At 39.1% G+C, this 16,814-nt stretch overlaps 1 protein-coding gene across 8 annotated transcripts in view; it reads right to left on the reverse strand.

The window, feature by feature from the left end:
* The window catches only part of Sbno1 (strawberry notch 1), a 57,306-nt gene that overhangs the window by 21,229 nt on the left and 19,263 nt on the right, over positions 1–16,814 (reverse strand). For all 8 annotated transcript variants that reach the window (NM_001081203.2, NM_001359979.1, NM_001359978.1 and 5 more), the window contains 14 exons: positions 15,639–15,799; positions 14,259–14,392; positions 14,030–14,120; positions 12,132–12,293; positions 11,211–11,346; positions 11,032–11,137; positions 10,778–10,931; positions 10,074–10,256; positions 8,482–8,579; positions 5,965–6,116; positions 3,871–4,065; positions 2,909–3,076; positions 2,644–2,819; positions 1,992–2,123 (listed from right to left, as the gene is read on the reverse strand). In NM_001081203.2, the coding sequence (NP_001074672.1) occupies positions 1,992–2,123; positions 2,644–2,819; positions 2,909–3,076; positions 3,871–4,065; positions 5,965–6,116; positions 8,482–8,579; positions 10,074–10,256; positions 10,778–10,931; positions 11,032–11,137; positions 11,211–11,346; positions 12,132–12,293; positions 14,030–14,120; positions 14,259–14,392; positions 15,639–15,799 (2,048 nt within the window). The remainder of the gene's footprint in view (positions 1–1,991; positions 2,124–2,643; positions 2,820–2,908; positions 3,077–3,870; positions 4,066–5,964; positions 6,117–8,481; positions 8,580–10,073; positions 10,257–10,777; positions 10,932–11,031; positions 11,138–11,210; positions 11,347–12,131; positions 12,294–14,029; positions 14,121–14,258; positions 14,393–15,638; positions 15,800–16,814) is intronic.

Consider the following 16,814-nt stretch of genomic DNA (forward strand, 5'->3'; position numbering starts at 1 on the left):
AAATTCCTTTCATACTTGGGCCTAGGTTCATAACATAATCACATAAACTCTAACTCAAATCCCAGGGGACCGGAAAGTCTTTTGGCCTCCACAAGCACCCAGAACACACTTGGTGCTTGTATACACACTCAAGCAAAATACTCATAAGACAAGTGGGCATGGTGGCATAAATCTTCAATCCCAACATCTGGAGGAATGGCAGACACACAATGGCTCACCACCATTTATAACTCTGGTTCCCGGGGACTCAATGTCCTCTTCTGGCCTCTAAGAGCACACAAACACAACATTCATACATATAAAATAAATAAAGTTTTTCTTTTTTTGGGATAATCCCTGGATGTCCTAGAACTCACTCAGTAGTTGAGACTTTGTCTCAAAACTCAGGTATCTACCTATCTGTCTCCTGAGTGCTGGGATTAAAGGCATACACCACTATTTTTCCAACCTGGCAAAATAATGTAAATCTTTTTGAAAAATTCTGTTTCTTTCAAAAAAAAAAAAAAGTCATAAGCAAAATGCATATAATTCTAGAAGCAAATGGTAAGAAAAGATCTGAGAATCTAAAGTTTGAGGAAATTCCTGAGCAAGGCTGCAGTGGTTAGAGTTAAGCACAGCAATGGAAACCATGCTTAAGAATCCTACCAGGAGCACATACAAAATCAGGGGAGTCTAAAGAAGGGTCCTAGGTATTCAAAATGTCTTCAGTGTCAGATATGAATGAAGAGTCTATAAACTACACACTGTAAATTGTATTAATATGCATGGCACAAAACAAAAACTCAAAAGACACCAGTAATCTGAACACATGGGGTTTTATTGTTTTGTTTTTAATCAAGACACAGGCTTACTATATAGCTCTAGCTGGCCTTGAACTCACAGAAACTCAATGCCTCTCTCTGCCTATGAGTGGTGATGGTGTAGCACTCACCTTCTAATCCATTATTTTTTTGTTGTTGTTTTTTTGTTTTTTTGCTTTTTGAGACAGAGTTTTTCTGTGTGGTGCTAACTGTCCTAGAACTTACTCTAGACCAGGTTGGCCATGTTGACCCCAGACTCAGAGATGAGGCTGACTTTACTCTGGGGAGCTGGGATTAAAGGCATATGAAAGGTGTATGCCAGGCCACCACTGCCAGCAGTGTTCTTACTGCTCTAGACCTACAATTACAAGACACTAGAGATCATTCCATCATGCTAACAGCTAAGTTCCTCTGACGGTTGACTACTGGGACAATTAAATCTGGAGGACTTCTCTTGCTACATTCATTTATAAAATGACATTGTTAAAGGTAACGAAGAGTAAGAAGTGGGGTCTAGTTGAAACAAGAAAGTCATAGGGGACAAATTCTTTGAGCTCTGTCTTGCCTTGACCCTTTCTTGTGGTCCCATTTTTTTGTTTTGTTTTCCACTCATTTTCACAACATCAACAGGTGTTCCTTATGTCCTTTCTTTCAAAACAGTCTAAAAGTATGAAATCATAAGACAAAATAACTTCCATTCTAAATGTTCCTATGGATATTTAATGGCAGCTATGCAAAAGTAACTAACACAGAAGGAAGAAAAGAAGAAGGCAGGGAAAGAAACAGTAAAGCAATCACTACCATGACCTACTATTTTTATATTCAGGTGTCCCTACATCTCTCAATTTAATTTTTAAACAAAGCCTCACATAGTCCTGCCTAGTTTAAACTCTTGCTCTAATGCAACCCAGAAGAGCGAGTTCCCAATACTCCCCCTCCAAGGTGTACAAACTCACCTGGCTTGGGAATTCAGAAGTTCAAAGGTTCTCACGCACAATACAGAATCTATACTACATTTACCTTATAGAAACTCAAATATGTAAAATAATCAGTACAACTACTAATAAGAAACAGACTATTTAATATAACCATCCTGTGGATGTAGAGAAATGGATAAGAGATCCTTCTGAAGTTGACACTGGAAAATCTATGTAGGTGCCTTCTAATGAAAACCACCTAGGGAAAGAATACCTTGTCTCCATCCATGAACCTTTGCTTCTCTGTGATGTTTAGAATCTCCACAGGCACATCAAGTTCAGACCTCGACTCGTAGGATATGCTTCCGTCATCATTGCTCACTACCCGCCCTTTGCGGCCAGTCATCTGAGAAATAGACATCAACAGTGTTTTAAGAAAATTGGCTGGGAGCATGAAACACGGATGTGACAAGTTGTCACTGGGGACAAAGAAACATTTCCATCGTGAGAGACTGGTACATGGTCACGATAACAAAAGATGCACAAGAGTATAGTAACCAAGAGCAGACCAAACAATCAGGCAATGAGCACAGGATTTCTGTAGTCATAAGAAATACAACAGAAAAAGGTTTCTAAGGACAGTCATTTCACAAAATTTAAAGTGAAGAAAGGGGATGGGGAGATAAGTCAATGGTTTAGAACACTGGCTGCTCTTCCAGAGGCTATAAAAATCAATTCCCAGCAACCACATGGTAGCTCACAACCATCTATAATGGGATCTAATAACCTCTTCTGTCATGCAGCCATAGAGGCCAATAGAGCACTCATATTTGTATATAAACAAATAATTAAAAAAAAAAAAAACAACAACTTTAAAAGGAGAAGCAAATGTTATCAAGAGGGAACACAGCACTAACCACATTTACCTCAGCCACATTTTCAGGACCACCAAGTTCATCGATAAGTTCATCCAGGGTGTTAGGAGGGAGGTCTTCAGCCAATTTTTCTAGTTTATCAAGCAGGTCTTTCTTCATCTGTTGCGCCCTTTCGACAGCATCTTGACTTGTTACAAGGCTGCTGTTGCTGTTGCTGTTACTGTTGGCTGATAAAGAATATTTGTTAATTATCGCTCAAACTTCAATACCTGATCATCAACAGCACATTTCCAAAGCAGAAGTTTCTGTGTGGTACCTGGTGCACTGTTGGAAGCAGGCGAGATGACTGGTGCAGAGGAGAAACTAGGCCGCTTTGATCCAAGACCTGATGCTAACAAGGCACTTTGAATGGAATCTGGATCTATACTTTTCTTCTTTTTTTTATCTTTGCTTTTCTTATGGTCTTTCCTAATTAACCACGGATCTAAAATATCAGGCAAAATATGTATCAAATGACTTATTAGAACATTATGGAATCTTTAAAGAAGGTAAGTACAGTTTTGCTGACTACTTGTAGAAGTATTGCCAACCAGGAGTGGCCAGCACATTTATTTGCACACAGAAAGCTATCAGTCCACATTCTGAAGTTAAAACTTGCAAGCCCATGGGTGGCCTGATCTTGCAATCCCTGGATCGCAGAACTCAGGAATACTGAAGGAAAAGACTAGGATCCAGAGTAAAGCCACATCCCCCAAATTAAATATAAAGAAATGAACGCACAGTTCTACATCATCCAGGGATATAGTGAGACCCTGTCCCGACATCAAAAAAAGAGCACAAAGCTGAGCTCATCTTTTATTTTTGGGTCAAACCTTCAGTAGACAGACAAGTTTGTTCTGCACTAAGAAAAGATTAGAATCTGCTAGATCACAAATATTAAGTATATAAAAAGTTTCGTTTATGTTTTTAAAGATTGTCAAATTTTTAATCACAGGTATTCGTATGCATCTATATGGAGATTGGTGCAGGTGTCTTTGGAGATCAAATGCTCCTGGAGCTGGAGTCCTCAGAAATAGATGCTGGAAAATGAACTCAGGTTCTCTGCAAGAACAGTATGACCACTGAGAAGTATCTCCAGTGCCCAGAAAAGGTTCTCTTTTTTGTATGTCTTAGAGACAGGATCTCACTGTGTAACCTTGGCTGCCAGAAAACTCAAAAGATCCCACACAACAGCTCAGTTTCCTACTAACATGGCAAGGCGTCAGTGAAATAACTCACCATCCTCATTGTCTTCACTGGACTCATCTCTGAAGGGATTGAAATCGTCATCATCCCCAGAGCTCATGTTTTTAGAGCTCTCATAGTCGCTTTCGTCATTATCAGACACAGACTCACTTCCACTGTCGTCAGAGCTGCTTCCTGTGAGGCCACCAACTTTTCGTGCTTTTTTGGCTTCTCGAGTGATTTCTTCACCTACCCTCAAAAGCCACAAACAAGACTCAGCTAAAAATTCATTGTGTATTTTTGCTTATGTTTTGAGGTGTGTGTGTGTGTGTGTGTGTGTGTGTGTGTGTGTGTGTGTTTATGTGTGTAGCCCTAGCTGTCCTAGAACTTGCTCTGTAGAGCAAGAGGGTCTCAAACTCAGAAATATCCACTTGCCTCTGTGTCCTGAGTGCTGGGATTAAAAGCATGTGCTCCAATTGCCCAGCCTAAATTTAGTGTTTCTAAAGACCTACTGTGTCATATTGTAGTTTGTGAGCTGAATCTAGTGAGAAGTGCAGACATCAAGAGTACACGTGAAGAACAAAGGATGTTTATAAGAACCAAGAACTCAGGTATAGTCAGCTACTCAAGAAGAAACTAGATGTATAAATACAGATTCAAAAATGATGGAAAAAAAATGAGAACCCGAATCAAACCACATTATATGCATGCATAAAATTCTCGAACCATAAAAATTAAATAAAAACTCAAGATTAAGTTCAAACATAATCAAAGTCACGCTCACAATTAACCTTTGAAAAGAATTAATTAACTAGACAGAAAATACCTAGAAAAATTAACGTATAAGCCAGGTGTGGTGGCACAAGTCTCTAATCCCAGAACTTGAGAGAGAGACACAGGCCTGACTCTGAAGAATTCAAAGCTAGCCTAGTCTACAAAGTGAGTTCTAGGCACATTAGGATTACATGAGACAATATCTTGACAGATAAAAGGGATGAGGAGAGACACTGACAGGTGACATCCCGATATATAAAATCTGATTTTCAAAGATAATTAAGTATTTGGTTTGTATCACCTAATATTTAAAGAAACAGATTGTGAATGCTCAAAAACTCAAATCAAAACTCCAAGAAGTTCTCTTACTAAAGGAACAGAGAAAACCTAATTTCTTGTGACATAGTAACATGTCAGCTTCTCTAAGATACTACTGATCATAGACATCATTACTTCCTGTGCTCCTCAAATAAAATGTAGAGGGTGTGTGCTACAGTGGCAGTAGCCCACTCACTCACTCAGGTGCAGTACAAACATGGGAACCGCTGAAATGGCTCAGCACACAGAGTGATTGTCACAAAGCCTGAGGAGCTGAGGAGCAGCCCAAAACCTACATGGTCAAAAGAGGGGACCAACTCGTCCTGTGACCTCCACACTCACAGTGATACATGTGCACCCATGAATGAATGTAATAAAAAACATTTCAATATGAAGAATGTGTATATTGTCATATCTGAGATAATTACAAGAGTGTCAGGTCATTAGTCAAACAGGACATAAAACCCAGTCACATATTCTAGTTTACAACAATCCAAGCTAATTAACAAACAGGAATGAATATAATTCCTAATAATTAATAAGTACATCAGCAAGGTAAACATAATTCCTGCAACCCCAGCTGCTCCAAAAACTTTAGCAGGAAGAATGCAAGCACTGCTCAGCACTACCAAAAAGCAGGGGTGGGAGGATAAGGTACTGCCAGACATTACAATGTTACAAAAGGGCAGCTCTGACAACATAAGACTAAGGTAAATCTCCAACAATCCTAACCATTCTTCTTATTTCCTGAGACTCTAACCAACAGGAAAAAGCATCAGCCCCTTCCTAATCAGAGAAGGCAGGGACATCCAACAGTTAATTCTTCTTCTTCTTCTTCTTTTTTTTTTTTTTGAGACAGGGTTTCTCTGTGTAGCCCTGGCTGTCCTGGAACTCACTATGTAGACCAGGCTGGCCTCGAACTCAGAAATCCACCTGCCTCTGCTCCCAAGTGCTGGGATTAAAGGCGTGCACCACCACCGCCTGGCTTCAAACAATTAATTCTAAACAAAGACCAACAGCACTGTCAGATTCAACTACTTAAAGAAAAGCACTCACCTTTCCGCTTCTTTATTTTATTTTCTTTACAAGGACTATCTCTTGGTGAACTGTTGTTACTTGGGGCTGTCAAATCGATTCCTAGCAAACTATAAAGTTTCTTCCTGTCTGGAGCAGGGAAGTGTTTTTCAATCAGTGACTGCAATACCCCTCTGTGGGAAAAAAAAAAAGCAGCGATCCTTACTTCTTCATGTGGCACCTGTGGAATCCTTACTAGATATATTTAATACATTTTCTTCAATCTTAAGCAATTTTCATAACTCAGCTCAAGTAAATTTTAAGAGGAGCCTGTCCAGTAGCATTATGCAAGACACACACCCATCTCTTATACTTTGTAGCGCTTACAGTAATCAGTAGAACAGAGACTAAAGAAATGGCTCAATGAGTAAGAGCTTGTTCTGCAACAGTAATAAAGACCTGAGTTCAAATCCCCAACAAACCAATTAAAAACAGCATGGCTGCATGTGCCTGTAACCTAAGCATAGGAGGGCAGAGAAACTGATCCTGACTGAGAGTTTACTAGCCAGTCAATGTAGCTAAAAGGGAAGGGCTTCAGTTTAGAGACCCTTCCTCAAGAGAGTGAGAGAGCAATGGAATATACTCAACATGCGGTCTACAAGTATGTACACAGGAGCATACATTACACACAGGTGTGCACACATACATGTGCCATCCATACACAAAAAGCTATTAAGAGTAAAGGGTTTAAGGAGGGCATAATAGTTATTTGCCTGTAATTACAACTATTGAAGGAAACTTCGGCAGGAGATATCCTAAATCCAGAAATTCAAGACTGGCCTGGGAAATATAGCAAGAACAAACTGAACAAAGGTTACTGAGACTAACTTCAGTGATAGTACATTTACTTACCTCAATTATCATTCTTCAATGTGTAATCATAAGATGTCTTACAATTATAATACATCTTACATTTACATTTGAAGATACCTTTGAAGCTTAGTGTGCTTCACACCACACTAACAACATAAATGCAATTATATACTGCTCAGGTAGCTTAACATGTAAATAGTAGAAGTTTCTCAATGATTAAAAACAGAAAGATATTTCACAAGCAGTTTTCAGTGACAGGAATTCCCAAAGCTCTTGGACACGGCCCCCAAAAGGGTACAGGACAGCCTCAAAGCTATCATGCCAATTTATTATCACTTAACATTTTCTAAGATTAAAAAAAAAAAAAAAAAAAAAATTGTTAAGGGGCTGGTGAGATGGCTCAGCGGGTAAGAACACTGACTGCTCTTCCGAAGGTCCTGAGTTCAAATCCCAAAAACCACCTGGTTCACAACCACCCGTAAAGAGATCTGACACCCTCTCCTGGCGAGTCTGAAGACAGCAACAGTGTACTTATTTATAATAATAAATAAATCTTTGGGCCGGAGTGAGCAGGGACTGAGTGAGAGGAGCTGACCAGGGCAACGAGGTCAGAGCAGGGCCAGAGCAGGGCCAAATTGAGCTAGTGGGTTAAATAGAGTGAGCGGGGTTGACCAGAGCAAGCAAAGGTCCTAGGTTCAATTCCCAACAATTACCTGTACAGCTACAGTGTACTCATATACATAAAATAAATAAAGCTTTTTAAAAAATGTTTAAATTTATTTTCTGTGTATGGTTTTTCTGTATATGGTTTATTTTCTGTGTATGGTTTTTTGAATGCCCAGTACCCTCAAAAGGCAGCAGAGGGAGTCTGAGCCCTGGGAACTGGAGTTGTGGTAGAGAGCAACCACATGGACAGCAGGTCCACTTTAAGAGCAGACACTGAGTGCTCTTAAACTCTGAGCCATCTCTCCAGTCCCCTCAATTAACTATTTTTTTCCTTCAGGATTTTAAGACAGTGACTCACTATGGCCTAGAATGGCCTTGGACTCTCAGAGACCTGCTGCCTATGACTCCTCAATGTTAGGAACAAAGGCATGTAGGTGGCATTGTGTCTGGTCTTCAATTATCAGCTTTAAAGCTTTCTGAAGTTGCAATTTCAATTTCCACCTTTTCGTCTTTGTAAAAATGTTATTTTAAAAAGAAATTGTATGTATGTATATGGATATGAGGTACATGCTCTCAGAGATAGCAAGAGGGTACTGAGATACCCTGGGGCTAAGAGTTATTACATAGGTGCTGGGAACTAAAGTCAGGTCCAATAGGGCAATATGGGCTTAAACACTGAGCCATCTTTCCACCCCCCAATATTCAATGTTTAGAGCAGATTTCATGATATTATGTCAAACTAAGTGTCACTCAAAAAAAACAAGGGTTATTTGAAACACACAGCACTAAATCTAAAGTTCAACCAGTTTCAAGATGTGTAAAACAAAATCCAGATGTTAGTCTAAATACTCTACGAAAAGTCACCAAAATGCTCAGCATTTCAGGATCTATTATTTCCCAGAAGATTTATTATAAAGAAGAAAAGCACAGAACCGTGAAAACTCAGATAAGGACAACTTTTAAAGGAAATGCTAAAGGTTCATCTAATTTAATATTCAAAAGGAAATGTAAAGACATTACTTGGCAGTTGAAACAAAATCATTTAGTTCTCCTCCTCCCTCTTCCAAGGCCTCTAAAGTTCTGGCTTCTCCTGTAGACTGAAGACCAATTACAACACACTGGAAAATACAAAATACACAATTTTGAGTAATATACTATAGATTCTCACCAAGGCACATGCTAAGTATCTAGGGGGAAAAAAAATTTTTTTTTTTTAATTTCAAGAAATAACCCAACACATTAAAGTAGTTTGGGCTTCATTTACTCTATGTGAGCTATGTCAAAAAGTGGAGAAATCCAGGCATGGTAGCACTTGCCTTTAGTCCCAGTACTCAGGAGGCAGAGGCAGGCAGATCTCTAGGGTTTCAGAACAGCCAGGGATATTATGCAAAGTCCTTGTCTGCCTCCAATCCCCAGAAAGAAAACACAATAAATGTCCCTGACCTCATGGAATTCATGATGCTTAGTGTTTTGTGCGTGTGCATGCATGTATGTGGTGTTTCACTCTCTGTAGCATAGGCTTGCCCTGCCTCTGCCTCCCAAACTTTGGGATGAAAAGGTGTTTATCACCACTGGCAAGGCAACCCTTTGTGTTTTAAGCAGATACATAATAAAACAAAGCTAGCAAGCTTAAGGTAATACTTACTCAGGAAAAGAACACTCCTGAACAAACTACATAGCATTTCTATTTGTTATACCATGCCTAAATTTCTCAACAGTCATCACTGAGGCCCAATTCAAATGCTGATACACACAGCCACAGCCGGCCTGGAGCTTGCGATCCTCTAGTGTCTATCTCTCATGTGCTAGAACTATACACACACACTACCTGGTACTTTTTGTTTTTTTGTTGTTTGCTTTTTCAGACAGGTTTTCTCTGTTTATACCTGACTGTCCTGGAACACACGGGATAAATCGAATTCTACCTCCCCAGTGCTGGGAGAAAAGGCATGCAGTACCACTGTCTGGTTTAGAATTTATTTTTAAGGATATCTCACACTCTTTAATACAAAGCAAGTAATGGTAGCAAATCCTACTACTTGTGATACTAAGGCAGGAAGACTGCTATGAGTTGATCCTACACAACGCACCAAATACCAAACCAATCTATGTTACAGAACAATACTGTCTCAAAACTAAACCAATGATAAAATAAATTATTAACATAAAATCTTACTGTAATAGTATTTCTAGTAACATCCATTTAAAAGACTATTCCAGAGTTGGGCATAGTGATGCAAACCTTTAGCCTTTAATCCCAAGATTCTGTGCATTCATGTCCAGCCTGGTCTACATTTTGAGTCCAGGATAGCCAGAGCTATGTAATAAGACCTTGTCTCAAAAACAAAAACAAAACCACAAAAACAAAAAACAAACAAACAAACAAAAGACTATAATAGTCAAACAGTAGTGGTATGCACATTTAATCCCAGCACACAGGAATCAGAGGAAGGTCCATCTCTGAGCTTGAGGCCAGCCTGGTCTACAGGGTAAATTTTAACAGTGCTACACAGAAAAGCCCTGCCTCCTACGTCCAAAGACTATTCCAAGTAAAAGACCTCATTCCACAAAGACTAGCACAGACTAACTAAACCAGATGTCCTCCAACTTACCTTCCCGTTCTTGATCTCTTCCCGAGCCAGCTGCACCACCCTTTTCACTTTGGATGCTATACACAGGTACTTAAAAAACCTCTGGTGAGCAGACCAGAACTGACCCCACATCGATTTCTTCATTCTCTGCTCAGCATCAATCAAATCTGCAGCTTGTTGAAATCGCTCTCTAGCGATAACCCACTGAAAACACAGACAACATTTTACAAATATCTTTGAATATTGTTACTTAAAAGTGATCCCTTAAGCTAAACATGTTTGGCATAGATCCATCACTCAGGAGGTATGAGAAACTCTGTAAGTTCAAGGCCAGGCTGGTCTACATAGCATAGGAAATTCCAGACCAGCCACAATGACACAGAAAGACCCTCATCTTCACAAAAACTAAAAGTGATTCCTTCACCAAAATAATCTGCAGTCACTTGGGCCAATGCCTGGACAACTTTTAGGATGCTCATACATAAATGTTTCAAAAATACACTACAGAAAGCTGTCACTTTAGGATATTATTACACTGTAATTGTGAGTTCATTCTGAATTGAATATGAATTAACAAAGAATAACAACACAGAAAATATGGTCAAATAAGCAACTGTGATCATCTGTTGTTTTACAGCCTAAAATGTTCTTCTATGTTGTAATTTTTCAATGGATAATATTCATTAAAAACAATTATCAGGCACAACACTGACAACATTTCTCACCAGCTTGACTGCTTTGTTATACATTTTCACATAGCTTTGAGAAAGAAGAACTTCCTCAATTTTGAAGGTCACTCCAGTAAAGCTCAGCTGCCGTGCAATGTACATTCCTCTAAGCTTCATATCCATAGCAACGATTTCCATGGCACCAACACCTCTGAACAAAATTAAAACACACAGTAACTATCGATACACAAAGCAGGATTTGTACACACTAACAAACAGCCCTGGCAGAACAGTGCCACGAGCCTCCTTACCTGCGTTCCACAGCTTGGATAAAATCACTAAATTCTCTGAATGGAGTTCCCTCACCCCATATTCCAAGACGGTTCATGTAGGCCATGTTGCGTGGTTCAGAAGCACCTAGTAAACATTCAAAAATATTATAGCTGCTAAAGTAACATGCAAATATATTTCTGATTAAATATATACTTACCAGTGGCACTGGCATAAACAACTCTGGCTTTTGGCAATTTGTTCTGAAGCTCTAAAACAGCCAAGCCTGTCTTGGTTGGCTTTGAAGAACCAACAGGACATAAGTTTTTTGCTTTGTGACATTCATCAAACACTATCTGGAAGGAAGAGCTAAGGAACATATCACAGGGCAGGAGTGTGATTTATAGAATAGCAACCTACAAGGGTCTTAAGATTCCATACATAGATGAAGACATCTCTGCCTTGTCTCTCTTCCTTTCCCTTAAACTGAAAATTCTGAGACATTCGCTCAAGGTGGCATTCACTTCAGCAAAATTTCTTTCTTAACAAAATTTAGGAAAGGATCCACAGAGACAAGAACTATGCTCTACGGGGGAATTTCAGGAAATCATAAACAACTGGCAACTAAGGTAAAACAGCACTTCAGAATATGGGATTCGGCTGGCGAGATGGCTCAGTGGTTAAGAGCACCCAACTGCTCTTCCAAAGGTCCGGAGTTCAAATCCCAGCAACCACATGGTGGCTCACAACCATCTGTAACGAGATCTGACTCCCTCTTCTGGTGTCTGAAGACAGCTACAGTGTACTTACATATAATAAATAAATAAATCTTTAAAAAAAAAAAAGAATATGGGATTCTCCGGACAGCAGCAGCTATACTGTAAGCAAATAAGGAGGGAAGCACAAAGTGAATACTGCTTCCTCAGTCTCCTCAAGCACTCACCGCATCGTGGGAACAGGCATCATGAACCCCAACTAAGGAACAGAGGATATAGGCACCCACCAACTCCTGACAATTATTTTCCAGTTTCCTGATCACCCCCCCCAAAAAAAACCCCACTCAATCTTATTTTTTCTAAAGGTCTAACTACATGTAACTTTTCATGTCATTAAAACTCTAACAGTTTCTACTGAAGGATACCACTCCATCGAAGTCGTCACCACACCAGTGTAGAAGCTGTTTTAACCTGGTCTTATATTTACCACCAGACTGGCTTTCACCAATAAGGGAAGAATAGGTAGCAAAAATAACACCTTTTTTCACACTCCCATTGTGTTTGGAAGAAATCTTACCATATTTAAACTGAAAAAAAAAAAAAGAAGAAAAGAAAAAAAGCAATAGATTAATTAGTATACCTCCCTTGCAGCAGTTATCTACTCAAATTTATAATACTCAACATAATAGGTTCATGACAGACTCTGAAAAATACATACATGACAACTCATAAAACTTACTCTACAGAGATGTACACATCACCAAAATACCAACCAACAAACAAAAACCTACCAAATCAGCTTCCCTATGGAGGTTACAGCATTGGCTCCACGGGTACCTGCTCTATACTCGTTATAGTATAAGCAAAACTTATACTGGGCTGAAGAATAGAGCAATATGAGCAGATGGTTTAGCAAATAGGCTGGGAGGAGGGGTGTGACTCAGTGCTTGAGCACAGCATGGAACATGCCCTGGGTTCTATCCCCCATAACCTCCAAACAAAAAATTCTGAGTTACTTGCCCATTGGTTACTTGCCCATTGGTTACACATACCTAGATGTCAGATGCATACTTTAGGTTTAAACTGCAGTCATTCAAAACATAACGCATTATCTGCAGATCTACTCAACTAAATACAACCTAATGAGGAAAGTCACTGACCTGCCAGAAGAACAGCTAGTGAGGATATGGATCTCCACACCATGCCATATATATAGTGAGGATATGGATCTCCACACCATGCCATATATATAGTGAGGATATGGATCTCCACACCATGCCATATAAACATGACACACAGGTTTACATTCTCTAATTTTCATGTCTTATAGGGAGATAGTTGGAGGAAACTACTTAACCAACAAAAGGCCCATAGTACATATTATAATTTATGCCAGAAGGCCAGACTTGGTCCCACATGCCTATAAAGCCAGAATTCAGGAGTCAATAGTAGGTAGATTTCTATGAGTCTATATATTGAGTTTCAGGACAGCCAAGGCTACATTGTAAGATCCTGTCTCAAAAAATAAAAATAACAAGATTCATGCCAGGCATGTTTAATCTTAGCACTAAGGAGACACTGAGGCAGGAAGACAGCTGTAGGTTGACCAACATGGGCTAATATATGTAGTAAAACTATCTTTAAAACAATAGAATGTGCTAGGTAAGCAATAAAATTCTTTTTTAAGGTTTATTTCTTTATTTTATGTGTATATGAGTATACTGTAGCTGTTTTCAGACATACCAGAAGAGGGTATCAGATCCCATTACAGATGGTTTTGAGCCACCACGTGGTTGCTGGGAATTTAACTCAGGACCTCTGGAAGAGCAGCCAGTGCTCTCAACCAGAGTCATCTGTCCAGCCCAAGCATTAAAATTCTAATCATATTAAAATGTGTTTTAAATATAGACACACATTTTCTTGCTTCCACATTAACATAAGCAAAGCCATTTAACTCCATTGTTGGACTAACACCTAAAGTTCATAAAACTATTTATAAATCAGAATGATTGTTTCTAGGCCGCACAAATGTGTTGACTATGGTGACAGGTGCACTACTTTTCTAATACAGGCAAAGAAAGCACTCTAGAAACTAAGACAATATAGCACTGGAGACCAAGATGACAACACGATTATATCAGGGACCATGCCCACATTGTCTGCCACTAACACCTCCATGGTTTGGCATGTGTTATGTGGAGAAACTCACTTAATCCTTGTAACAAACCCAATTCCCCAACTCTCCCTCAAAATTACTCTCATTCTTACACGTAAGTCAGTATGCATTGATTGATAGCCCCACTGAACAAGGAAACTTCCATACCTTATTTAACGAATGGACCAAAATGTTTTTTGCTCCAATATCCCTTAAATCTCTTTCAGCATCATATTTTAAGTCATTTGATACACTAAACCTGTCAAAAAAAATTAACCAAATTAAACTTTAATTTTACTTTTAGATAGAACTAAGAAATAAAGTCAGGTCTTGACACTACAAAAAAAATTCATTTAAATTCATCCTGATAAGCTCATCAGTCAGCCATGGAACTTACCACAATGCTCTTTTTCTACTCAACAAATAGTTTTCATATATGATCCCTGCTATTGTCCGGCCTTTACCCACACCAGCACCATCGCCTATTAAGAAGCCAGCACGGTCTCCATTAGGTAGGAATGTTTCATGTTGCTAAAAAGGAGATAAATTGGGAAAATGTATGTTATTTTCTCATAAAAGCAGCCACTGATGTAAGCTGGCCATGCTTTAATAAATAAACTCCCACTCAATTAAAACCACCCTGAAAAAGTGTCATCATTTCTCCTTGATGCAATTTGATCCAAGAGTGAACCCTACCATGAATATTCTCTACATATAGGAACTAAACTTTTTCCTTCTATCCTGCCATATAAAGCCAACAAACTCGTGAGGTGGCTCCCCTACTCCTCTGTACAACTGACAGATAATATGCCAACTTCCATGTGGTACGTAAATCATGGGGACAGTTAGCTAGTCACAACATTGCTTATCTTACAGAGATGAAGTTGAAATAAATCTATTCAAGCATAACTGAAGTGAGTACCATTTATGTGGCACATTACCAACAGCACTTGAGCAGCATAGGACTGCCAGGTTACTATGCAACAGTATGGGCTTTCAAGTCTTTAGACAGGGAGAAGCAGCAGCATACCTCAGATTCCAAGAAGCACAAGTCTTCAAGAAAAGATACATGCAGGCCCCACACTAACGATACTCTCATGTACCATCAGAAGGTCATGACTTGTTATTTCTACTAGCAGGCACTCTCCAGATAGCTGGTGCACCTTCTCTTTTCCTAATATATTAACTTTTTAGTTTTCCCCAGAGAAGGTTTCTGTGTAGACCTGGCTATCTTAGAACTCACTCTCTATACCAGGCTAGCCTAAAACTCACAGATTTGCCTACCTCTACTACGATTAAAGGTGTGTGCCACCATCACCCAGCAAACAGAGTTTTTGAAAAATTCTGTTTCCAAGTTTTTCTGGTAAGGAAAATTTACCTTATTAAAATTGTATTTATAGGGGCTGGAAAGAAGGCTCGGTGGCTAAGAGCACTGCTACTTTTCCAGAGTACCTGAAGTTTGATTCCCAGCACAGATCAAGTAAACGACAACTGACAATAACTCTCGCCTGAGGTGGAAAGGACCCAAGTTCCTCTACTGGCACACATCTGAAACACACTCATGAGACACTTACATGTAAATAAATAAAATGAGCCAGCTATTGTACACACCTTTAATCTCAGTACTGGGAAAAGGCAGCTGAACCTCTGGTCTATACAGAGTTCCAGAATAGCCAAGACTACAGGGAGACTTTGAATGAATGAATGAATGAATGAATGAAATAAAAAAATTTTTGACTCTACGTACCAACATAAACCATCGGACTTAACTACTTACCTGGGCCGCATAGGTAACTGCCTCAAGCTGCAATGCAGACAGCCAGCCATTATCAATGGTCTCTTCAGAGATGGAGGTTTTGTACCAAACATCAGGAGGAGTGACACTGGACAGAGAGCTAGTCTCCACCACTGCATCAGGGTGACGCAGGCCAATTTTTACTAAACAAAAGATTTTAAAATGTTTCATTTAAGTCATTTGAGTAACATTTCCAGGCTTATTACAAGATAGTACATTCTTTGTCTTTTGACAGAATAAACACTAACTACTCACTTCCAGCTTCTATATAAAGTTACTAATTGTAACGTACTTCTCAAATTTGACAAAAATTACCTAACTACACAGTTTAGAGATAGATGATGAAAAGATCTAGTTAAAAAGCAGACCTGCTTAGGAAGCACAGGCAGGCAGTTTTCTATCCAGCCCCCACATATCCAAACATAACTAGATATGGTACTGCACACCACCAGTCTCATCTACCATAAGAAATGACATGGTACGATCAGTTGAGACCATGAGATGAAGGCCAAACTGAATACAAGGAAACCAGATATCAAAAGGTTAAAAAAAATCTATTATTATTCTTAATGTAGCAAAGAGGTTTAAATTTCCATACAAAAGCTAAAAGTTAACTTTCAACCTCATATAAAGTTCAACCGAGAAGTTATTCACATTACAAAAAAGGCAGGAAAATAGCATTAATAAAAACCAATGACGTCAAGCCTAGAGACTCTTGACGGCAATCCTAGAACAGGATTGATACAGGATCAAAGCAAGTATAAGCTTAAAGCAAAGACTATCTCAGCAAAGCCAAAACAAAAGGCTATGAATCCCAGGCAGGGCAGCTCACACCTTTAAGCTCAGCACTCCAAGTAATGAGACAGTAGATCTCTCCGAATTTGAAGCTAGCCTAGCTGAAAATTTTAAGTACTGGAGAACCTGTCTCAAAAAAAAAAAATAAACATCAAAACCCCCAAGAATCAAAAGAAGGTTTCAATGTGCCTATGATTTGGATAAGGTGTTAAAACTAGTGTAAATTCACAATGTACATTTGTTATCTCCATAATTCACCTTAAAAAAAATTTTTAATCAATACTTATGTAAGAAAAACTAGCCAGCAACAAAATAAACAAACCCAAGGATTTACTGTCATGGCTTTTAAACCTTTAGCCCCAA

Source organism: Mus musculus, chromosome 5, assembly GCF_000001635.26.
Source record: "Mus musculus strain C57BL/6J chromosome 5, GRCm38.p6 C57BL/6J".
NCBI lineage: Eukaryota > Metazoa > Chordata > Mammalia > Rodentia > Muridae > Mus > Mus musculus.